Source organism: Photinus pyralis, unplaced genomic scaffold (genome assembly GCF_008802855.1).
Source record: "Photinus pyralis isolate 1611_PpyrPB1 unplaced genomic scaffold, Ppyr1.3 Ppyr1.4_LG3b, whole genome shotgun sequence".
Lineage (NCBI taxonomy): Eukaryota > Metazoa > Arthropoda > Insecta > Coleoptera > Lampyridae > Photinus > Photinus pyralis.
Genome location: NW_022170510.1, coordinates 1,661,908 through 1,688,614, shown reverse-complemented (window position 1 = coordinate 1,688,614; position 26,707 = coordinate 1,661,908). Strand labels below are relative to the sequence as shown.

The window sequence follows — 26,707 nt, the reverse complement described above, 5'->3', positions numbered from 1 at the left end:
GAAAAAATGAATACTACATTTTTTTGACATTAATAAAATGATCGTTTTTTGTAATTCCTTTTGCTCTTGCAAAATTTTTCCTACACTACCGGATGAGTGTGGTCGATTTTGATGAACTCGTAGTGACTATAAGCATTGTATATTAAGATGGATATGCAATGCTTTAGGTAAGAAAAAGTAGAACAGTTGCGACTGTCTGGTTAAGTCACGTGTGACACAAACCAGTTGCGCGCGCATTAGTCACTGACGCAATCAAACAGTTGCGCAATCGAAAATTGCAAGTCGGCACAATTTTTAGTGGCGCAACGTTTCATACAATACACGTATGCAAACTACACAGTCGAGTCCGCTAGGAGTTAGCTACTGTCCATGTGTTCTGAAAGTTCCAGAAGAGAAATGTTAAACTGATCCAGTGACCAGTAAACGTTTGCGTTCAATCCTCATAATCTGTAAAAGGAGTGTTTTGTTGCTTGCAAGTAACAAAATGTAATGTATATAGCCATTAGGAATCATATTTAAATAAAAATGTACGCTGACAAGATGTCACACACATTACAGGACAGATAAAAAAATATGGACGAAGTATAAACCCCAACCAAGCAGATCGACTTGTAAGAATCAGGCCAAAATTATATACAGCTTAGACCAGGGTCAGATGAGCGTTTATTAAACGGACGTCGCGACGCATGTAATTTTAAACGCTGTGTTTTGCATTATCACACGAGCGCTCAGTTGCAAACGTTACAGCTTTAATGGTTACAACAAACTATCAACCTGGATGACGAGTTAGATGTTACCATAGTTTTGTATTTGTCTTTGAAATTAATTTAAAAAAACGTATTAAAAAACGTAAATGGTGGATGCATCCTATAAATAGTGCAAGACTTTCACACGGCTACTATTATACCCTGTACCCTCTCTTACGACAAGATCCTGTGCACTTCTTTAATTACTTTCGGATGTCCTAATATTTTAATGAACTAACTAACATGAAGGATTCAATAATCCGTCAAAACGCCAATATGAGATCTGCCATTCCATCATCAAGTAAACGTATGCCTCTACTATAACAAACGCGCGACTAATTCGTCACTGTGCATCAAGTCAAATGTAGCACTACAACGCATTAAACGGACAGTTAACATTGAGGCGCGTTTCGTGTGTGGCTGTATGTACGATTTTATGTATGTTCTGAAACGGACATATAAACGCTTGTTACGACGTCCGTTTAATAAACGCTTGTCTGACCCTGGCCTTAGGGGCATTGTAGAAAAACCTTATTCAGATTAACACTAGAGGCGCCCTTGTAATAAAAAAATGGCGTGTATTGGTGGGAGCGCTTTGTAAACATTGGGTTATTCTAGCAGGTTTTTAAGTGGAATTGAATTTACCCTGCCATTCTTGAGACTTGAAAATGTAACCCCTTAAACCTATCCTACCTGAAAGCCCTTTTGCTTAAAAACTCAGGCTGTGTTGAATTAGCTTGAACCCGCAATTAACTTAATTTTCTAATTACCAATAAAGATCACAATTTTTCATTCAATTCCTAGCGCACTACAAACTTGATTACTTTTGGCCATTGCAAGTAAGACAAAATGACGATCTTCACCCACCAATAGTGGTTACAATGTGCTGCCACCAGAGGTCTCACTGTTAATCTGAATCGCGAATTGAGACAGATGGGACAAACTTGGGGGGGGGGATTTCACACTAATTTTTATTGTATAAATGACAACACAAAATTTCAGTTTATATAACTATAATAATAAAGAAATAGGAAATACTTAAAGCTACATACACTACAATAACCAACGCTTCCACACTGTTAGGAAGCTGCCTAGAATATACAATGTACAAAACTTACGACTTATATAAAAATATTAACGCTAATTCAAGTACGAATTTTCCATTAAAAAAAAGTACCAGCTTTATCAAAGTTCACATTACATGTAAATTTTAGTTTTATTGTAAGAACCTGAAGTTTACCACCAATGTTTAGTTTGAATGAATAAAATGAAATGCTACCACCAAATGCTAGTACGAATTAACAAATCACAAGCACTCGTCTACTATATTTATTTACAAGAAAAAAAGGCATAATATCACCTGAAATTGGTTTAGTATCTTATAAAAATAGATTCCTTAGATGTTGTTCCTAAATATGTCAAAAACAAAAAATCGCTGCTAAAACAAAAACAATGGTCGCGCTATACTACTAAGTACTTTTAAAACCATCATACATGTACAGGACAATTACACTTAAACTTTTTGTCTCCTTATTTTCAGTGTAGGAGGAATCCTGTGTAATGCCTGTGTATTGTTTTGTTTACCAAACAACTGTGTTACATATACGGCCACAAGCGTTCCGACTATTCAATACTACATCTCTAGAAAAAACCACATTTGTAAGACAAAGTCATGTGCAAACGCTTAGCAGCCACGCATGTTGGAATACAAAATAATACAAAGGTAAATGTGATCTCAAAACAGTTTCAATATAATTAATACCCTAAATACCAAAAAGGGGATCAATGAGAACCATTTGACTAGAAATTGTCGCTTAAACATCAATTATAAAATTATAAAAAATCAAAATTATCGTTATCAATAATTAGATTTATGCGTGGTTTTTCGTAAAAATTGATTTGTCATCATTCCATATGATAATCGTGGGATTTCTACTATATTAATAATCAGACTTTATTACGCAACAGGCTTGGTAAGTTAAAAATATACAATTCTCTAACAGGCATTGCCTATGGGCGGAGTTCAGTTGTAAATGTAATATTCATGATTGCTCTTCCACTCAACCCTAAACTAGTTACATTAACCCTAACAACTATTTGATTATTTGCACATTAGGAAGTTATTTATCTTACGAAACTGATGACATTTAGAGATTCGAGCACATAAGAAAGTTGTTCACTTCATTTAGGCATTTAGGGTATAATTATATAGTTGTTGAAACAATAGTAACGTATTGCTACAACAACGCAAAGTGGTTCCATTTTTGAAATGCAGGTGCCTATGTTAACAGACTGCATTTCAAAAATGTCAAAACCTTGAGATTAGAAGCACGAATGATACTTTATTTTAAAATGTTTGATCCATAACTAAAAAGCGTTTATATTAATCACATCACGAATGGGAATGAGTAAATTCTATGCAAATTTTTGACTACTTACTTCTACATTAATTTGTAATTAGGTATAGCCTTTAGTCAAAATCGTCAATCCACTATTTCACTGGGTAGTTCACCATTAAAAGAATAATATATTTACCTTTTAACTTAGTTTTAAGCCACCTTGTTAACCACTTTTTCTATAATTAAATTTACTCTAAATATCTATAATACAAAAAATAAATTAGAAAACAATTTGACAACCACAGGGTCAAAACTGAGAAATTATGACAGCATCTTTACTTAAAATTATAATTTTAAAGAGATACTTTTTGTGTTCAGTCATATAAAAAATTAAAACTAATCATTCCTTGTGTTGGTGCGGCGGATCTTTTCTGTCCGGATTTAGTAAGCTGTTGTTCGCCTTCGGAACGATCAAGATAGACCCATCGGCCGATGTTTGCAGACTGTATTGATACGGCGAGTAAGGGTTGCCGTCGGGATCCCGCAAATTCTAAAATGATCAGGTAACCTCGTGTTTCGCCGAGTAGCACGATGCGCTTACCTGAAATACGTGTCTGTAAAGCTGCTGGTATTTGTCTTTAATTCTCTGACGCTCGGCCAAAATGAAATCTTGTTCGCTTAGCATGCGAAGTTTGCGATCGCGAATGTCCTTCACCTCATCGGCTAAACTCAGGATTTGGTCTAATTTTCGTTTTCGACAGTTTTGAGCTGCAACCTAAATAAGTGTGTAAACCAAATGTCATAAAAACTAAATTTGATTGAGGCGAGAAAACAAACTTTCAAATAATTGCTTCCTTTTTGTTCTGTAGTATATGTGACAATGCTTATTATTAACTAATTTCTTTGTGTAATTGTTAATGTAAATGTTAATTTTTATGTACAGAATGCTGCTACAACCCAACATTGTTGAATATTGGCACATAAGGCGGTCAACCGTCCCGTATTCAGCAGGATACATTCTAAAAATTAATAAATATGTCCCACTTTTCGCTTTTGTAATAGTCTAAACCACCAGTGGTTCTCAAACTTATTTCCATGGCGCCCCCTTTCATAAAACTAAAATTACTCACGCCCCCCCCCCCCCCTCCTCTCCAAATAGCGAAGTTATGACCAAAAAAAAACGAAAAATGTCATTTTCGAGAATACGATGGCGTCCATTTATTTTCAAAGGTATCAAAAAATAATTTTAACAAAAGCTTGGTACACTTTCTGATGGTGCTAAAAAAGTTGTTAGTGCCCATAAAATATTATGTTTTTCAATCAAGTCGAATATTGCATCCATAACATCACTGGCTTTTGAGGTCGTTTTTAGTTCATTCGAGATCTCTTCTTTTATAGCACATTAGCATCATCATACATCGCACACTGGCAACATTATGCAACACCCATGCTTTCATCAGCATAAAAAGGGGAATTTAACGAACTATAGATACCTTCTTATTGGTGTAAGAATTGGTCAAGTATAATTGTACATAAAAATACATAATAGAAATATTTTAAAGGTAAATATTTGCCTCAAACACATCAGGGATCTCGCACCTCCCTTAACAACGCCGTGCGCCCCTTCAGAGGGGCGCGCCCCCCAGTTTGAGAAACACTGGTCTAAACCCTAAACCATCTAAACGAGGCAGCGCCAATGAGCGAGGCAAAGCAAAGCCTTCTTATGCCAACCCGTATTTTACCACGGTTTGCGCTCGTATTCCAACCAATTGACATGCATTGCGTAAGCCGTTGCCCCGTCGCGTCGCGTTGCAATTAATTTTATTCAAAGCGCTATTGGTGACTGACGACTGACCTGCATAATGTTCATGTATATAACTTTGCTTTTCATTGCGTTAGCTTTAATCAGCATATCCAATGTTGATAGTTAATGGATAGTAATTGACCGTCAACGCATTAACCCACATATTTTAATGTTCACCTATACACTACGCTGGGCTATAGCATTATTTTTTAAGCGATCTGGAAACTTTTTATTTTTTATATATATAAATTATATAAAATAATTTTTTTCTGTTGTATAAATGATTATGTGTTTCTTTTCAAATGTTAGGGATAAGACTTGAAACCCGATTTTGTCCCCCACTGCTATTTTAGAAAGTTGGCCGCCTTATTGGGATATCGCATTAACAGACACAATAACAATAATAAGTTCGTAATTTTGCATGGTGTAGGTAACAAGGAATATTAATTTGGTACGACCACGTGTTTATACAAATACGCTTTCGTTTTGAATAATCTCAACTTGGAATGAAGTATAAATAGCACTGGCAAAGATAATACTACACTAGCTAGATAGACACTGTAAATTGTAGAGCTGTTAACCATTTATTTAGTTCTGTAAAGAGACTAAAGAGGCTGTTACCATGAAGGACATCATAGGAAGCCATAATCGTATTTGACACACAAGAGGCATAATTGATCAGGTGATCTCCTCACGACCTTACTTATTTACAAAGATCAAACTGCAGTTTTATTACGCACTACAGTAAAACCGCCGACCCCGATTATCAGGGGCAAAAGTCGTACTCACAGGCGCCACACGCGCCGTGCCACAGTATCTTGATCGCCAATACAACGGCTCTCTGAAGCGTACAGGGCTGGAGTTATAACCGGTCGCCCTCTATTCCACGCCCGCGTAACGATTCTGCGAATGGAAATAAAGATCTATTGAGCTAACCGACACCTTAATTATACATAGTGATTAAACGTTACCTCAAGAGGTTTAAAAATCCTCGCCGACGACCCAGAGAAGAGCAGACTCTTTAGCTTCCCATTGGGGATATATTCTAAGACACAGCCTACAAAAGGATGCAGCAACAGCCTCTTGCATAAATATCTTTCCCGGTAAATCTAACATATTTGCTACCTCCAATAAATAAGCCAGACGTTTCCGAAATTCTCGACAAGAATAACCTTGCTCACAATGGATCTCATGTCTGGTACCTCCCTAAACAACAAGGTCAAAGAACAAGTGGAAAATTGTCCACCATCGATTTTTCTGTTTGGAGATGACCTTGCGGAAAAAATAAAATTTGCCAAGAGCTTAGAAAGGATTCCTGTTTAATGCTGCTAATGGACGCAGAATAGAGATGCGTCCAATCGCATCGTCTCATTCATTGATCTGTTTGGTTCACGAAGTAACCACCAATGTAGGAAATAAGTTTCTTGGTTTTGAGACCCGAGATCAGATGCAGTAGAAGCCTTTACTGTAAATTGGTCATCACATTTCTTTTATGCCTCCTTTTCTTTAGTACTTAGAGTACTGCAAAAGATTATACAGGACAAGGCAACAGAGATCCTGGGTAGCCCCTTTTTGGCAAGCTCAGCCCTGGTACTCACTCCTTGTACACTTGACTGTAGGCAAACCTCTCAAGACCTAGGCGTGATCTTTTGCACTGTCCTTTCGGCGGACACCACCACCCATTATTAACAAACCTTACCCTTACCTTACAACACAACACTAAAACTCACTAAAACTGTCCATACAAAGGCGAAGTAGTAAAAATAATATCCTTCTTACAAAACCTGGAAACCACAAGAAATAAATATGAATCCTTCAATTCCCTCAGAGCAGCTTTACCTTTAATCACTTCAGGGGACATGGGTTCAGATCCTAACCTCAAAAGATTTTTGAGAGGTTCTCTACAATTACACCACAAAGGCCTAGATATGACGCTACATGGGACCCCCAATAGGTGCTCTAGTTTTTGGGAAGCACCCCTGATGACAACCTAAAACAACCGGTTACTTTGCTAGCCTTTGCAACAGGTGAAAGAATCCAAACCATCCCATTGATAAAAATTAAAAGCATTATGCGGGTTACTTTGTAATTGGGCGAAAGCCTATTGAGTGCCCAGAACAAGAGAGGGACAATAAATAAATAAAGCGCGGTAATATCAATTTCCTAGACTTGGGAGTAAAAATCCTAATTCCAGACCAAATAAAAGCTCCTGGCCTGGATGGAAACAATGCTTTTTGAATTTGCCCTTAGTTGAAGAAAACCTAAGACTGTGTGTATTTATTACTTAACCCTGACTGACCCTATAAGACCCATGGGCTGCGACAACTTGTTTTTGACCTACAAAAAACCACATGGGCGAGCGAGCTGAGTCGTTGAGTGAAAGCAACACTTACGGAAGCGGGAGTGGACATCACTCTGTTTTGTGCCTACTCTACTAGACATGCCTCCACCTCTGCAGCCCCAAGGAGTGGCATGTCATTGGATACTATTAGGAATTATATGAGGCATCCGGTCTGAATATATCATTTCCATCCTCCCTCCCCATACCGCCCGCGTTGTCAACAAAACAGTGTGTTTAAATAAACTCTAAACTTCTAGTGGGTTCGAGGTGATAAATAAATATATTCGGACCAGACGCCTCGTATAATTCCGATCGAATTTCAGGTAAGTTCATTTGATCGGTTACTACATTTATTTTTAGCGCACTTTTTCAAGAATTAAGTGGTGTCAAGAAAAACTTTTGAAAAAGGGGTTGCGGGGCGGAGGGTGAACACATATTCTAATTAAAGGTATCATCGAAATGAATTGGTTTCTACTTGCATTTATTTTAGAAAATGTTCTCAATTTTTCAACCTCTTCAAACCTCCTGTAAGCTGTTTTTTTTTCAAAACACAGTATACTTCCCTGTCTAGCTTCATATAAACTCTTTTCCATTAGTAATAATGTCAGATATTAAGCTCTACAATATCTGCAAGTGGTCTAAGAGGACATCTTAGAAGCCATCTTCTAAAGAATCCAGTACACCACTATGAAGAGTTCCTAAATCTCTCTTTCATTGAAAAAATTGTACCCTTATGACACTGATACATATCTCGGACTAAATTGAAATTACAGGAGAGAAAGAACAGTCACAGAATACGTCTACACAAAAGAAAAACACAGAACACCATGCCTGTAATACAGTAAATAATCGATACTATTGCCTTAAAAACACTCTGTGAAAAGAGTCCACTTATTCTGTGGAGAAAATTGAGCGAATAGAATTTATACAAGTGGTATCCATCCAGTGTAGTTTTTATTTTATTTTATTTTGCCTTTATTTTTGAGTGGGCGGGGTTTCAGCCAAGGCTGCTCTACCAACCCAACCCACTATATATTTACAAATATCCATGCCCGAACCCGGATTCGAACTAGGGACCCTTAGCACCACAGTCCAGCTTTAACTGAACTGCGCCACATGGGTCGGCAAGTTATTATCTTTGTGCTAATTGACATGGGTGATTATTTTGTTGAGATATATGATTTGAGTCAACAGAATTTGGGAACAACCAATTCTAAATTATCTGACAGTATTTTCAGGAAAGTCACGGGCATGGCTCTTTGTTTGGATATCCTACACTACTGCGCACAGCATATCGCTAAGAAAAATCCTTACCTTATTTTTTCCACGTCGTCGGATGTCACGAATTAGACTCAATTGAGTTTCACTTAAGTCGTACTTAGAAAGTCTCTCATTAAACTCATCCATCGGAAGATTAATTATATCATTAACGCTAATAGGCACGTTAAGAGCACGCGCTCTTTTTTCATCGCGACTCAAGTGCTCATCTTCCGACTTGCGCGATTTTGTCTTATCGCGCGAAACTGGCCTTTGCATAGCACCCGTGTTTTCAACAGGAAGGTGATATGTGTGGTTGTGCTGAATGTGAGAGATCGGACTTCTTCCAATCGAATTATGTCGACTCAGCTCCATACTGCACGAATACTTCATTTCGGGAATTTTGGAGCCAACCGCACCTTCGCTTTGGGACGGCGCACTAAACGAAGATGTTGGAGTGTCATGGAAATACTTGGGGTTTGTCGGGTGACCAATGATGACCGGTACATTTTGTTCCTAAAGTGAAAATATTGTAGATTAATTACAATCGGTGGCGAAAAAAAAACTTACTTGAAAGCAACGCTTTCCAAACATTTGGTGCTTTTTCTGAGCAACCTGTGGCATTCGAACCGTTTCGGATCCTCCTAATGCGCTACTGTGTTGACGGCTAGCATAACTGTAATCGTATGGTCTATATTTCGAGCTAAAACATTATAATGAAGCTACCAAATCTAAAATTAATGTTACTTACGTCGAGTGATAATCCACAACATAAGGATCTCCAGTCGTATGGCCGGAATCAGAACCGGCGTCACACCATTCGCCATCAGATAGCGAAGGCACTCGTTCTGATCCCATTGAGCTAACCGCACTATCACTTGATGTATCAATACGTTCAACTTCGGCTTGTGACATAGTCGAATTGTGAGCTCCACTTATAGATAAGTTGCTCAATGCGTTGTTGCTGTCTAACATGCGCATGGTGTACATACCTGTAAAAGATGAATGATTTAGTATCCTCACATGCAAGAACTGGGAAAGCACTTATTATGAATTACAATTTCACTTCAACCGTGGGTACATTTTTACCAGTGCCAATACCGTCTCAAAATAAGTTGTTCAAACAGGGCGTGTACGTGGCCGCTATAGCAAAGTGAGTATTTTGTTGAAGAAACAAAAGTAGCAATTGGTAAATGCACTATAGTCGCCACGCTTCATATAGCACATGGATACTTAGAAATACACTTTTATTTTTTGTTTTATGCCTAGCCTTGCTTGAGCTGTGGAAGGGTTGAGGGATTATCTATTGGAAATTATCTCAACTGTGATCATAGACAACCCCCAATTTGCCGGATGGATAATTTTCCAGGAATGGAGAATTCCTCATATTTTTAAAACTCTGTTTCCTATTACTATTACTTCAAGTAGTTGTACAATTGTACATACGTTTTAATATACAGGGTCGCTGTTAAAGCTGGAACCAAAGCTCTCACGTTTGAGATATGAACCTGAAAGTTTTGTTGACACATGGTTTTCGAGTGCGACCGCCATCTTGAATTTTTTTAATGGCAACATAGGTCATGTGCTACGTCATTAGAAAGCTTACTTTCTTCTCTTTCTTACTCCCTTAAACATGGCGTTAAAAGTAGAAAATAATGCATGTTAAGGCCAGGGTGATCGTGGATCGGAGAGACTGCTGTAAAGATTTCATTGAATGTTTCAGCGCAGGGGAGAAGAAGAAGAACGCCATAACCTTGTCACTGATCTTACTTTCGGTAAGTGACAAACATATTGACTGCATAGGACGCTATAAAATGGCAGAAAAGACTTGTATAACCCTGCCTGGCTTGCACCGGGATTTCACTTGAATGAATCAGCTTGAATTTCTGGAAGAAAGGAGATATTTCAATGACTGAGTACATTGCAAAAATTCTTGATCTCAACTGCAAAGAAGCTTTAAAGTTGAAATTCCAGTATCAACAACGCCTGTAGCAGATGGACAATCTTCGAAACGAAAATATGAGCTATATGCCCTTGGTCAAAAAACCGGAAAACAAATTCTAAAGTAATGTCAATAATTAGACACAACATTTTTATTTTAGTCATATATTTCCTTACAAATAAAACCTGAGTCATGTTGACCCATGAATAGCTGTTGAGTAGGTAATTTTATATTGTCAGTAGTAGTTACGGGTTTAAGGTATTTAAAACTAGTAAAGACATGGTCACTCGCGACCGACGAAAGCGCTTTTTCACCGTACAGAATCGTAATAACTTGGGAAGGAAGTGACTAATCCCAAAAATCTTTTTTGGTTCTGGTCTGATGGCTGTGCTACACTGTACAAGAAAGACTCCACAACGAAAAAGCTTCATTGGAGGACTAGTAGACGGACAAAGTGTGAACAATAGCGTTCATTTTCCATTTGGAAACTGCGTTAAAAAGAAAAATGAGAAAGCAACACGTTTATTACAATTTTTATAATAATTTTTCTAATTGTTGATCTTCCTTGATTTCACAATGACCCAAACGTCCATAAATGGAATTTTGAACCCTTTGGAGCATACTCCTAGTGATATTAGTGGTTTCTTCAAATATTTCGCAAAAAATTTATTGTCGTATTTAGAAAACCCCCAAAAGAGAAATCGAGTGGTGTAAAATCTGGAATGTGTTTCTTTTTTAATTACTTGCCTTTAAAATAAGGTGAAACTCGACAGGGGTTGCAATTTAAAAATTTTAAGGTTGGCCCTATATTGATCCCAAAACTTTTGCTGCACTCAGAACTCATAGCTCCGTCTGAAGACTTTTGGGAAACCCTGCGTCACGTACTGTGTCTGAATCGTGAGTACCGGAATTTTTCTCCATGTGTTTTAAAAGGAGAAAAGTTCGAGTATGGTATGTGACATGAGTCGACCATCAAAATCAGCAGAACAACGGGGTGCTATTAGCGATTGTGAGCGAAGATTTGAATTACCTTAATTTTCAAATGTTATTATTTTGCCTTAAAATTGGTAAAAGTTATTTGATTGACTATTAACAAATTGTTTGGGGCTTAGGGTGTTGTTGGCCTTAGGCCACTGCAGCTAGTCACCCTTTTTAGTGTGAGCCCCAAAAAATTGCAATTGCTTGTAAGTAAAAGCTCTTAGTTAACTGGTAAACACATTAATTTTTGAAAGATACATTTCATCAGTGGTCCGGCTAGGTAGTTTACCAACAAGGTGGGAAATCAACTGACAAAAACGTATAGAGGGCTGTTCCCCTATTAAGTAGAGTACCAGGAGATGCTTATCAATTGCATCACTAGTACTTAAAACGGCTAAAATGTATCCAACAGCCATTACTTTTGAAAAGGATGAAGATGCAAAAGAATCAATGCGGATTTTAGTCACCGAAGAAGCTGAAACAGGTGAAACAGACGATAGGGATAGTTATTTCATGAAATTATACTGTCAAGCGCGTGTTGTATACTAACGTTTCAATGTGTAAGTTTGAGGTTCATCGCCAGGGTTAAAGAAACCACAGTCCGATCCAAAGATAATCCTACACTTATCTTTGGTCGGTCTAATGCATAGTTTGTAATCTACAAAACCTCCCCCTCCTCATCTCTGTTATTTCAGCGTGCTAAACTTTGTAAATCAAATTGCAGAAAACAGCGAGAAATAATTGTCGCGTTTCGAAAATATGGGATTCTCAAATAATCATGAAGCGGCCCAAAACAGCCCGGAAAATGTTACATAATCGCAACTGAGCTGATGTGTTTGTTAGTAGAATGCATTTACCTTGAGACGTTATCACTCACGTGCCACAGAATAATAACGACATTGGTTCATTGGATATTTATTTTATAGCGAAAGCCAACTGATTATTGCATTCCAGTTGAAGAACTTTAGAGTAAATTTACTAATCAAGCCGTACCATGACGGTAAAGGTACAGTGCACTTGACTAATTTCAAAAAAAGTCGCATCGCTACCTTGCATGAAAATCGCGAAGAAGTTAACGCAACACGTGCTTACTATTAGATTTGTCAAGTTACACATATAACCCATGACACAGCACTTTTCAAGTTAAGTAAATATAAATACAGGTAAACAACAGACTTGTGTCCAACCTACTCACACAAAACCATATCGTATATTTATACTTCGACATTATGTAATGGGACATATTAAATTATTTTTAATTTAGGGAGGCCGCATGCGGAACAAATTTAGACAAAAAAAATACTGACCTACTGAAATCCGAGGGAAACGCGATTTAAATTTTGTCACAATGTTTGATTTGTACCCACAACACGTAAAGTGCATACACTGTTGCATTAAATTACACTTTAACGATTTTTTCCCGATTAGGCACATTTTGTAAAATTCCTACATTTTTTTATGTACTTTATAGTACAGAGTGCAATTTTAGATCTAAGCAATACTGATAACCGCCAATTTCATTTGCGATAATCACGTCAACTTACCCTCATTCATTGCCATATCCATCAGTTGCAAGTCTTCATCGTTCAAAATGGACGATAAGAAACCGTCGTTTTGATTCATCTCAGATGAACCGTTCTGTGAACAAATCGATCCGTGAGAAGCGGAAAGATAATAGCGGATGATCAAATTACCTGATAGTACATCATATCGTGCGTGGGTTCAATTTTGTAATGCGTTCCCGGATTAGGTCCATCCATGGGTTCGCTACTGTTAGTGAGGTTCATGGACGTAGCAACTGCGTTTCCCAAATTCGTGCCACCTAAAGTATCTGTTAAATGGGAAACTTTTAAATGCAAGACGCGTACTAACCCATATTGCTGTAAGGTGCACTAGCATTTAAATCACCCATAGGTGGTGTTAAAGTGGCATTGTGGAGGAGAACTCCACGCGCGTCTGGTCCATAACCCATACTATGAGAGTGCGGATGACTGTAGTTGTGCAAGGGATGGTGGCTAAAAGGATGCGGCATTGCGGTAGCTTCGCTGGCATTTTGTAAACTTAGCAAACTAGCCAAGTCCTGCCATCTTTGTTCCATGCTCACTGCGCGAACAATTGGCATACGGCTCTATAAAAAAGATTACATTTGAAGCCCAAATTCCTCGAAACAATTTAAAATTCATTCAAGTTTTTTCTACTAATCGCTCAATAAGAATCAAACTCGTGAATAGCTTAAACTAAGTAAATATTCTCAAGTGCAATCCAAACCTGAATAAATATTGACCGCTGACCGTGAATCAAAAATGTAGATTCCTATGCGAGTAAAATTTATTATTTGTCAATTCTGTCACCCGCAATGTTTTCCTACAGGAATTAAGAAAGGGTTTTAATTATTTTCTTTAAAAGAATTTCTTTACACCTGTGTGAAAATTTCATAATTTTGTATTGTGGTAAAAGTGGTCGAGGTGCAGGTAAAATATTTACAGGTTGAAAATACAATGACAACATGACAACAAAACCCTACAGATTACAATGGGAATCACCCAAAAGTCATTTGTCACCATAAAAAGCTACTTTTGACCAAAATTGTATTTTCAGGGTGCCGAAATTTAATTCGCTATAGACCGCCTCGATTAACAATATTTATTATTTGTATTGCGTTAGGGAATTTTTTATTTTTATAAACGTGGTTGCCATATGTTACACCATGTGCAACTTCGCGTATGTCATTTATTCTCAGGGGGGCCAACATATATTCATTACGTGCGAATTAGGGACCAAACAGAATTCGACATTAATTAAAATATAATCAATAATTTGACGGGCGTGCAACAAATTATTGTTGATATAAACAAAAAATGATCAGCCTTACATGAAAATCTGCATTAATTTAGAACTTAGATCTACGAAAAATTAGATCAAATAAAATTACTTTCGCAATTTCATTAAAAAAAATGACAATATAGTAGCAATATGCACTTTGTATCAGCTTTATATTTATTGCATATTTATTAAGTGAAAACGATACGAAAAAGTTGAATCATTAGTGACTAGGCAATAAACAAACCGGGACCGATAATATGTGGATATACAAATTAGCGCGGAATGATATTGTCAATTTACAATTTCTTTTATTTAAAAAAATTAAAAATTAAAAGCATCCCATTTATTGCCCCCCGGCCCGCTTATTAAAAAAGAAAATGTTAATCAATGTCGCAAACATAAAATACGCCACCACTTATACCATTTTTAGCACATTTTTAATATAGGCCTTTGGAAGTTGTTTTAGTAGTGATTTGGGATTGAGGCTACCTTTTTTTTTAATCCGAAAGCAATCGTAGTAGCAACATCGGCAACATTGTACGGATAATTCGATTCGGAAAAAATAGAATGAGGTGTACGTGCAACATTTAGTTTTTGTTTGTCTCCACTTCCAATATAAAAGTAAAGAGGTGAGTCGCTAAATTTAAAAAAAAGACAGAGTTGATTGTTTATTATAAACAAAAAAGTGCACGCCCTTTTGTTGCGATTGACGAAATCTTGAAGAAAAAATTGCACTTCCAAAACAATTGAGGATTTTTTGCAGCAGATTTGAGGCGAAGGATTACAACATTAATTTTCATAGGGGAAGACACTGCAGCAACGAAGCGTCAGTTTACGCGGTGACGAAATACTAAATTGATCAACTCTGGGATGAAAATGATTCTCATTCATTTTTGGGCCCAAGAAGAAACGGCTAAAGCGTCCCGTTGTACTAAGTGGAACGGGGACTATGTCTAAAAATATATATGAAAAAAACATCATTATTTTCGAATCCTACTTCAATTAAAATTGTGGTTGTACCTTTGGACATTTTCCCAAACGAAATTTACGCACCAATAATGAGTTTGGTACCTGTTGACCATTCATGCTGTCGTTGCAAAATTATCGAAAGAAGACAAAAAAGTCAGAAAAGTAATCGTAAACGATTTACAAAAAGCACATTTCCACATTAACAATCTTTTTCCCGCCTACAACTAGAAAGCTCTGGGCATACATTTCCATTCATTTTTGTGAGAAGCATCTTCAATTTAAATTTCAGAAAGTGAAATAAAGAAGCTAATTTTACGCATGCGCAATCCATTTTTTGACAGATGATTTCAATTCACTTAAACATTAATAATTAATTATGATAATTAACGTTTACGTCATGTCCCAAAAACAAAAGACGATCCCTAAGTAACAATTACAGAAAAATATGTCACATTTAAGCTAAAAATTGACGTGTTCGGGATTTTTTTTAAAAACGTTTACCAAAAGATTTATTGCGATAGTTCCAGACTTTACACTCGCACTGTATGTATAAATATGGTTCAGGATAAATATATAGGCTGCTCCAAAAAATATTTCTTGTCTGTATTTTAATTCTACTTATCTTGTAACATCTTAGTTTAACGCAGAAACAAAAATCTATAGCGTGTACACCATGTTTTATTCGCTTACCTTAAAACATATTTTTCCGCACACAATTAATAAGGTTTATCTACGAGACAACCTGAACACCTTAGCTACAGACATGTATCATAATACATAAGTACCCTTTATCCGATACGCTGTTTTCGAGATATTCACACTTGAAGCTTTGGCCCCCACCGACAGACGAGTTTCGACGGCATCTATCATTTTCCCTTTGCAAGTACCCTCTTCCGACATTCCATTTTCGAGATACTCACACTTGAAGTTTGGAACCCAGTGACGGATACGGGATTTCCCTTTGTGAGCACCGACACTTCGTTTTCAAGATATTCAAATTGAAATTCTGCCCCCCTTCCCCTACATGTTTGACGTAAGCGATTAGTTTGCTTTTATTACAAAATGAGAAAGATCGCACCAAAAATAAGATAGTTAATTCAGCACATGCGCGCAACGCGTCGGGCTTTTGACATGTTTGTCGTAGGGAATAGACTTGCTTTTAATAGAGCAAGCCATTGTTTTTCGTCATTTTTCTGGAAATTTCCCGAAAAGTGAGGAAGAATGAACTCAAAATCAGTAGGGTTTATCTACGAGACACAACAAGACAAACTTTACACGAACGCCGTAACGGGATTTTATTTCAAAAACCGTTTTTTGTTTGTGTCAAAGCAGTTGGATAGACCACCTTTGCCTTGTCGGAAAGCAGGACAAGTGAGGCGGTCGCGTTAGTAAGGGACGCCATAACAGGCTTTTTAATAGGGCGAACTAAGCTGCCTGCGGACTGGGTTGATTTTAAGATCGCTCAGAGCAAGTATAAAGACCTTCTGTGGTAACATGGGGGGTTTCCTGAAGTTCGAAAACTTCGTAAGATCCTTTTGAAAGACCCGGAGCAAAAAGAGTAAGGCTTCCATGCGGCAGATGTACATCTACCAAGGGGGAGGCTCTCAGATGTCTCCTGGAAATACACTTTCCAGACTCTGGACCCACCATTCATCGAACCTTGTGACACAAGATTGTGCAGCTTCGTCCGCCTCCGTACAGTCCCTGCGAATTTAGGATGTTCCCAAAATTGAAAATGGCGCTGAAATGAAAGCGACTTGCCGGCATCGAGACGATTTAGAATAATGAGACGCGCGACCTGAAGCTCATTCCAAAATCTGCGTTCGAAGATGTGGGGGCACCGCTGGAAGCGTGTAGTTCAAGCAAATGAGGATTCAAATTTCGACAAAAAATTCAACTGCAATAAAAATATAAATTTGCTGTGCTCACATTATTTTGACAAAAATCTTGCCGAAATCATTAAGTCTTAAGCCGTACGTGCGCTCGTCAATAAATTTATTAGCGTCGGAATAATTTGAAATCTAAGGATTTTGTATTGCCGAACCCAAAATTGTAGTTGTTCCCACACTAAGTTTGAATTCGTTGTTCCCCAAACATCGTCGAAATTCGAGTATTTCATCACTCTGTACCTGAGTGCCTTCTTAAGCTCCAAATTTCTAAAAAATTATGGCAAAGTCAGGAAGCGCATATCCGCTTTGATACATCCGTTACCAGCAAAGGAAAATGGAAATGCAAATTTTGGGTTCTCCAACAAATATTTTTGGTTCTTTGCTTTTGTAAAACTTTTTTTTGTTCCTTACGTTACTCAATTTTTTGCGTGCTTGTATACTGGCATGAAGTACATGCTCAGTTAGTGATACTGCATGCACTATGAGAGCAATAAAGTCTTAAATCGCCAATGCAGAAATAGCAAACTAAATACAGCAATTCGAAACAGGAGATAAATTTCAAATGGATGTAATTGCAAACTGTAACAATGTAAGACAAAAACTACAGAATCAAATTGGTTGCGAGGAAATAATCGGGAACAACATTTTTTTCTTTGAAACGGCCTATACATACAAATAGTTGATGGCATTTTTCCAACAAAATGGAAAAAAATCAAAACAAGAGACTTCAAAATTTTGTGACACGAGTTTGGTTTCTCCCATTGCATAGGTATCGTTTTAGGCATACCGTTTACGACGAAATGGTGCATCTTTTGAACAACCAAATATCGATGAGGTTTATAACGAACTTTGGATGTTTAGAACTAGAGATTCTGGTTACCTATGGTGAAGCAACGCATATGGGAGTATTTTTAATTAAAAATCGGAAAATTGTAGGTCGGTTTTTATCGAAAAATTTACAGTGGGTGGAAAATTGATCCCTTATTTCTAAGTGGGTGAGCTTTACCTATAATTTTGAAATTCGTTTCTGCGTCGCTTTCTAATTATAAGTTGTTTTCCGCGTCGGAACAAGTATTTCTTAAGCAAGAAAATTTACCCAATAAGTACAAGTAAAATTCCGGCCACATAATTACATCTCGTAATTCAAAGCCCAAAATGTTTAAATGAGGCAAAGACATTTTGACACAACCACCAGTAAGGGTTAATATTGATAATCTTAACGCGAAATAATACACGGTTAACTTTTGTTTATTTTGACTGTAAGTTGTAATTTGGAAACCTTGATACGATTGTCATTTATGTAATTATAAAACCGGAATACTCTCATGCGATCGAAATGGCAATGTTACATAATCAAAATAGCTTCATACTTGGACTGTTAAAAAAGAAGTGCCTACGCAAATCTGCACGGGTACGAAAATGTGGTAAATGTGAAAAAATGGCAATAAGACGGAGTAATGAAATAGGCTACCACAAAAACTCTAATTACACGTACAAATACTTAAATACAAAGGAATTATATAATGATTATATGTTTTTGAGCAGATTACTATATTACGTGATGTTCAAATAGGAAGAGATTAAGAGAATTCAAGGCCTTTATCGTTGAAGCATCCATCGAATACTTTTTAAGCAATTTGGTTCAATTTTTAAAATAATAGCCGTTCTTAGCAAATTTTCGCGTAGGTAATTAAAAGTAAGGTCGTAGCGTACCTAATCAGATTATCGATCAAAGTCGAATTCTATAGCAATAAAAACGAACTGTGAAAAATTGGAAGGGTGAGAGATTTGAATAAAACATCTTACCGTTCAAATATTTAAGAAAAATCGAACGATTCATCGCGCTATTCCAATTTGCACTAAAAAAACACACGAAAATCGGAAAACATAACGCGATTATAACTGCTTGAAACAGATTAAATAATGTTCCATGCCCCCCTCTTCAATAGTGTTAACCTTCAATTTCAAATGCTCTTACCTGAAAGGCTCGGTGGTGCGAGTGATGAAATTGGGGAGTTTGTATCATCTCGGAGAAGATATTGAAATCGTCGTCCGTCTCAAGATCTTTGATTAAATTGGCCGTCGAATTTTCTAATGCCGCGTTGGTATCTGTATCGGTGCCTACAGGTCCTGCCGGACTAGCTTCTGGTAAAGAAACCAGAGACGATCCGGTGGTATCGACTTCTTGAGTTGATGGTAAAAAATTTGCTTCGGGAGATATCGAAATGTTTCTAATATTAACGCCTTCCTGTAAACGAGATATTAGAGAAAGGTTTGCACTAGTTCTCAACTTACTTGAGGTACTTCGTCATCCAACCCAACGAGTTGAAGAGCTTCTTCCAACAGAAATTCTGGCAGCGGTAGCGACAAGTCACCGAGTGATAAGTCGCACGTAGGTTCAACACTTTCGACAGACAGTGGCCGTTCTACTTCTGTCTTTATCACATATTCACCTAGAAGTAACAATTAATAAATAAACAAATCGCTTATCCACTATTAGGAATGTCTAATGTAAAGAAGTGCATTGAATATTGAAACTTATCAAGCTAATTCATAAACACAGATAGTGGCGTACAGGTAATCAAAAGTCTGAGCTTAATTACTTTAAATAACCTATTTGTATTATAAGTTACGGCGTAGGCCGTTTTGCGAGATACGATTGAATATTTATCTTTTGGTCGATTAAAACAAACATGTCAAATACCAAACGATTTTTATTTCCACCTACTCGGAACTCACAATTTGCAAAGGGCCAAGAAGCCAATAAATGGGGTCTTTTTTTGATTCCACAGATTCACATATCCCAAAAACTCAAATTCGATAACTGCTGTTCCGTTTTCTGGATGGTAATTCATACAGCACATGAGAAAGTGGTCAATTAAACGGACCTAGTTGTAAGAGTTCGTTAAAAAATAGAAAGAAAGAACATCAAGGAAAACATAAACGCGGACATTCCATGACTGTAACGTAAACAGAAATTGAGAATGAACAATAAAATACTTTCAAAAACATGAAGATCGACCTTATTCGACTCCATCAGTCATACAACGAGGCTCTGTGCAATCAATTATAGACAATGGGTATTTATTTCGGTCTTAGACTCAATAGACCATGAATTACAATCGTACTGGAACTGCTCTACAAATGATTGTCCTTTTCAACTGGAAGTTAACAGACCTTCATGTAGACACACTAAATTGTAAATCATTCTTATCTGCAATAATCGAACAGTTCGGGGAACTAAAATGGTTCTAATATTATTTGCAATGTTTGTAAATGACATTGATATTAATAAAATAAATTTGATCAACGACTTTGATGCCCAATAACGCGATACAAAAGATGACTGATTGGTGCACCTCAAATTGAACACGGGAAAAACTGGTACCGACATTTCCAAACAATGAACAACACACCGAAAAATTCTTGGTGTACCTTATCACATATTTTTACGTTGTCTCAACATAAATAATGATCCTACTGTATTATAAGAACGTTCTCGGGACTATCACAGGCAAAAACGTGAAGAATTAAGTACGTCAAAGATGGTTTTAAGAAAAACAAGTTAAGGTACCCACTCCCCATAGTAGCGCATTTTTGTCGTTACAGCTCTGGGAGTAGTTCCATGTGAAAGATGACGGAAAAAATTTGCTGTTACAGAAAATACTCGTTGATGGCACATAAGAAAACCCAAGTTCGCGAGTTCTAAATTACGTAATGCTAGGGGGTCCTTCAAACCCCCCTTGGCGGGTGTTGGATTCCCCCTCCCCCCCGGTCTCCGGTGTTATGTTTTTTTTTCGAAATACGCTAAGCCCTGAAGACTGTCGTGGTACTTCATAGAATCTTCCTTTCTTGGCAAGTACTCCATGCTGTACAAAATTGTGATGCTACGCTAAACGTTTTTTTATTGGAGGGTAGCACCACTTGGATAAACGAATTTAGATGACCCTTTCCCTACAATCATATGAAATCATACGCACAAAAATTACGTATTGCTGGGGAGTATTTCATACCCCTCAGACTCCTCGTGTTAGGTTTTTTTTCGAAATACGCCCCCTTACCCGTCGGGATACTTGATCGAATCTTTTATTCTAGGCGAGTATTTCATCCTCTACAAAACCATGGTGATAAGCTCGATTGTTTTTTCGCTAAAATTACGGTGAGTACCATGAGCTACATGTTCTGTGGAAGACAATTTGACTAAGGGATCTGATGGGGGGTATGGAATACAATACCACCAGCAAAGTAACAATCGACCACGAGTTATGGAACATTAGATTCTTCGAAGCTACACGTTTTATAGAATATGGTGTTACCGGGGTGTCTGGGGGGCCAACACATACCCCCAACAAAGTAAATTATACTAAAAGTGGCTTTACTGGAAATGGCAATAAAATTAACGTGTATGGCATACCCCCAGGCTCCCCGGTATTACATTCTTCACAGTACCTCTTTGGAGAAGAGGATATGATCATTTGCTCACACAAAGAAGTCATTAGACTCCTCAAAGCGGCGATGGTTAAATGGTTAAAAATCTCGAGAACCTTTCTCCTATAACTCTCGGTGTTCTCATAGGGTGTTTTACTGGAAATGGCAAAGAACTAACGTAAAGTAAAAGTAAAATTCGGTCACGAGTTGGAAAATTATACTAAAAGGGACGATGCTTAAAACCGCCCAGCAAAGAAAATCTCGATGCCCTTTCCCTATCAAGCTCAGTGCTCTCATAGTGCTTTACTGAAAATGGCTACGGAACTAATGTGTACATCAGACCTCCCGGCATTACATTCTCCGCAATACTTATAAGAAAAGAATATGATTGTTTGTTCATAAAAAGGAATCATGAGAGTCGTCAAGGCTATATACATTTTGTGGAAGAAAATTTGACCGGGGAGTGTGGGGGGTCTCCACCAAGTTGGAAAAATTCTGTTTGCCGCGGAAATTGATGGCCTTTCAACCTTGCGCGTGGTAACCTACTCGACTCCCTCGCCCCCACTGTGCTCGCTTGTCTCGTGAGGGTGAGAACAAAAGACTCTGTTCCTCGCCTTTTGAATATTTTCAATATTGCACAAAGTCCTAAAAGTCGACAATGGCCCGCTGAAAATGTCTGAACCGTCCGTTTGACCAGCCAGTTAAAAACATGGAGCCCTACAAGATCGCGGTACTAAGCTCATAAATTTTTTCTGTAAAATGTCTGTGATTTTTAACATGAATGCGATAAATATCCGCCTTAGGAAAACTCAGACAACAAATATTAAAAAGGCATTCGTGGAAATACACATTTTCCTTCGTTAAACTCGCCACCTCTCACTTGCCATACCCCTCGATCCGGAAACAGTTGCAAACCTCAACAAAATTTAAAAAAAAAACCACCGTATTACGGTATCGGCAAAATTGCAGGACTAATTTGAATAACGAAGACGAAAAGAGATAAAGTAATGGCGCAATCCCTTTCTTTAAAATGTGCGACGACGACCAGAGCAAGTACTGAAAGTAACAAAAGAAAGGAAAAGGAAATGAAGATCTAAAACATAAAAAAAACATAGAAGTTTGAGTTCTTCTCGCGGATTTAGATGTACCTACATGAGCTAGATGCGAAATCAATAGAAAAAGGGTAGATGGCATATTCTGCACAAAAATAACTGTATTTTTTTTGCAAATTGACCTACAAATTTTATGAAAATCATGCCCTCAGTGTGCCAAATCGCCCTCTTAACAATACAGTTTCAAAGATTTGTAAGTTTTTGTTTCGAAATAATCAGACGCCAATGAAAAATAGCAAACCGTTTCCAAGCAACTCCTTAAATCAAAAACTGAGATAACTTCGCGAAAATAGGTTGAAAAAAGATCAAAGGTAAATTACAATTTACAGATGCACATGAATAACACATTAAGCACATCTTTTGTGTTAAATGGCGCTTGTACAAGGTGTCTCAGAGAATGTTCACTTTTGTTTAATCTATAGCTTGAAAATCTGTTGAGATCAACTTGTCTTTTGGCAATGCGCATTTCATGTCAGAATTTGCATAAGTCATCATTGAACGGTTTGATTTGTAACATCGTGCTTTTTTTTTTAATTAAATCATCTGTATAGTGTAGAGTTACGTCACCAAGGAAAATACTCATTACTGGTTACACGAAAATAGATTGGGGAAACGTCAAGTTGGCTAGCAGGAAGGAATATTCCCCAACTGCACCTTTTTGAAGATAAAAATAGACACATACACATACGTTATAATAATTTTGTGGCTCTTTTCCTCCCAAAATTAATGATTCCACAGTAAGATGGAGCTACATCAAATACCGCATTAGAAGGTAGAAGAGAAACAAGTATCAACAAGAGATGCGAAATCAACTGGCCACCAAGAGGTCCAGATTAGAGTCCAACTATCCGCGTCGAGTTGATAATAATTCAATTCGGCTCAGGAAGAGATTGGACCTATGATTTTCCATGCACAAGTGATATCAATCGACTAGTTCACACAGAAATTCCTTAAAAAACTTAACTTTACGAGGTACTTTTCTGCCAAATCATCTTTTGTGATGAAGCATATTTCCGCCTTAACGTTACCAGGCGTAATTTGCAGGTTATGTACTGCCAAAAGGTGACACCATGGGGTGAACGCAAGAAGGAGCGTCGAACCCAATACCTATCAAAGATGGCCTTTCAATGACGTTCGCTACTTTTAACTGGGCGCCAATGACATGATTTTTCAATATTTAGCTACAGAACACCCTCGCGTTCTGAAAATTTGAGCTATATTGCGCTTTGCTTACCATTTCAACGCCAATGTGACACTTTTTAAAATTGTAATTCAAGTTCAACTGACATTTATGAACATATTTCTTCAATGTGTGCCACTAAATTGTATTGACCGAAGAGTCAATTATTTCCTGATTTCATGAAGTATAACGTAGGGTTTGCAATTTTTCATATTATTATGAACTTGTGAGTAGTGTATGTGAATATATTTGTGAAAAAAGCCTAACGGCAAAAACTGAAAGTTAGTGAAGTGTTGCTCAAAATGCCTGGAAATGAGACTTCGTCTTTCTGGTGTCCGTCATTATGTTGTGTGTTAGTTAAGATGTTCTTATTCATGTGATCATGTTCTCATCTCTTGCCTTATTTGTATGTAGTCAAGAGCAAGAGACGCTAAAGCAACCAAAAATCTATTTAGAAATACTACAGAAGTAGAAGTAGATTTAGTTGAATGGTGCCAATAAAATATAAAAATTAATAAAGTTGAGGAAATGTCGCAATTACTGATTGCACAGTCACGTTTCCGCCTTTTATGCAGTTCGTGCAAAAATGTGACTCGAGCTGATACGAGAAACATATACAAAACCATTGCTAAACAAATTAATTTTTGGATTAAATCGCTTTTTTATGTTTTTATATTGTTACGCCCAGTTTAATTAACCATTCATTCGCCTTTGCAAGACATGAGATGCGTGGTAAATTCGCTTGAACTTGAAAAATATAATAATTCTCGATTTTTCACGTAGGTATAATATTTCAAAATTCCAGCACACCGAGCTTAAAATTTTCAAATAATCTAACAACGGTAATCAATCAAAATTTTGACAAATCAAGAACGCGAGACGGTGTGAATCTACCAATTCAGAAAATACTGGCATTTCTTGAGATACAATTAAACTTATCTAAAACGGAAATCGCGGAAAGCATGAAAAGACTTCAAACTTAGAAAGCTCGTGCATTATTATTTGGGAGGAATAAAAAATGTGGAGAGTTTGAAATTATAAAAATTTCCGTTCTACTTAACAACAAAATTTAATTAAGCTAAAATATTACATTACCTTAAAATAAGCGTTTCTTGATCCATTAAGATTATATATTTAATTAAAATTTTGCTTCGTGCACAACACATATATTCATGTAACTTTCGACATTTCATGCAATGTTTCACAAAATTAATATGTCACTAAAATTTCCTTATCAGAAAATTTAATCTTCTACTATTAAATAGAAAAACTGGAGTATAAAGGCAATGATGAATTATACATTAAAAAAAGAAAAATAAATGCTTTTAATCACGCACCCAAAACCGCCCGCTGCGAAACAAAATTTACCTGGTCAGTGCCCCAAACTACCTCTTCCCCGCTATAGGTATTTCAAATTATACCAAATACAAATCATACCTACCATTGGCTACAAACACCAGGCCTAAATCTACCGTCGAGTTTTTTGGACGGCCCCCTTTCAATCTTTTTATGTAACATGGCGGCGATTAAAACAAAAAAATCTATATTAGACCTACTTCTGCATCTTATATAAATCGAAAAAATTGGTAAAATGACTGGGTCATTTCTAAAAGACACATATTTTCATGCTGTATCATTGTGGTTCAGCATATTTCGTAAGTTTAAATTTAAGAATGGAATGAGAGTTCTTAATTAAAAAATCTACATAATCCCTATTTTATATGATTAATGTAGTGTTTTAGATGAAGAGGCGGTACTGTGAAATTAATAAAGAATACGTTAACCTGTCATATACGAGAAAGCCGCCTGGAAAAAATTCACGTTAAAGAATGCCGACATTAGAAGCCATTTTGTTCTAACCCGCATAATAAATACAGCCGATCATTTCTTCTGCCCTATTATTAAAAAGCTCTCATTGCCAAAATCTAATTTTGCAGAAGAAAATGTAGAATTCATTACGGAAACATTTGTCGAACGATGACATGATTGAATGATTCTCGCATTACATTATGTTCAAGATGTTAATTTCAAGTACAAAGCAATTCCAATATTACAACATTAATTACAAGATCGATAAAGATCTTTACACACACTTTCCATCGGTACGGGTTGAAAGGTATCCGATTCGATTATGTTTATTGGTGAAGCTGAAGATGCCTCCTTTAAGATAAATGAGTTGTGGCATGTCTCCTCAAAAATTCTCTCGCGCAAAGTTAAAAGGACACTTTACGATTATACTTTTGGTTGAATTGCGCCATAACATGATCATCTTACAAAAAAAATCAAGCGCTATGACGCAATAGCTTATCGATATCATTTTAATTCCATACCCTTATCGGCAGATAAAAAAGAGAGTTATTAAGATTTTTGTAATTGCCCAACTTCTCTATGTAACTTAAATAGCCCCTCTTATATCTAATCATTAAAGCGAACATTAACTCAAAAATAAAATATAAAAACCAAATTAATCAAAATATTTCAAGTACATACTGACATTTAGTTCTGAATTAAATTTCAACTAAGCAAATTTGAATATCTCATAGTCTAATTAGTTTCCCGTTACAATTAACACATACTTTCTGCACATCACCTAAACATACTACATTATTGTTAAACTATAATATGCGTTAGGTACGTTTTTTTTTGTAAATTTCCGATTTGCAGTTTAAGTCAATAGTAATTTTGTATATGTTTATCCTAAAATGGCGGTAGTAAGTAGAACATTGCTTTTTCAATACAAAATCTATATGACATTTTTAATATTCAGAATCGCGTAAATGCTCACCAAATCTCTAAATTTGCGTTTTAAAACCGCCGCGCCCGCCGTCACTAAATCTAAATTTAAATTTTGAATGTAGTTGTCGTTTTGTATATTCATTTCGAAAGATTTTCTTGAAAA

At 36.8% G+C, this 26,707-nt stretch overlaps 1 protein-coding gene across 4 annotated transcripts in view; it reads right to left on the bottom strand.

Moving 5' to 3' along the window:
* Positions 1-2,059: 2,059 nt before the first annotated feature.
* LOC116167409 (segmentation protein cap'n'collar) overlaps positions 2,060-26,707 on the bottom strand; it is a 70,812-nt gene continuing 46,164 nt past the window's right edge. For 3 of the 4 annotated variants that reach the window (XM_031482762.1, XM_031482764.1, XM_031482763.1), the window contains exons 4-13: positions 19,384-19,541; positions 19,067-19,336; positions 13,280-13,535; positions 13,102-13,229; positions 12,952-13,045; positions 9,239-9,479; positions 9,058-9,190; positions 8,545-9,003; positions 3,687-3,860; positions 3,486-3,635 (exon numbers count right to left, since the gene is read on the bottom strand). In XM_031482762.1, coding sequence (XP_031338622.1) covers positions 3,486-3,635; positions 3,687-3,860; positions 8,545-9,003; positions 9,058-9,190; positions 9,239-9,479; positions 12,952-13,045; positions 13,102-13,229; positions 13,280-13,535; positions 19,067-19,336; positions 19,384-19,541 — 2,063 coding nt within the window. Of the gene's footprint in view, positions 3,636-3,686; positions 3,861-8,544; positions 9,004-9,057; positions 9,191-9,238; positions 9,480-12,951; positions 13,046-13,101; positions 13,230-13,279; positions 13,536-19,066; positions 19,337-19,383; positions 19,542-26,707 lie in introns of all 4 variants that reach the window. The other variant, XM_031482761.1, reaches the window with a different exon arrangement.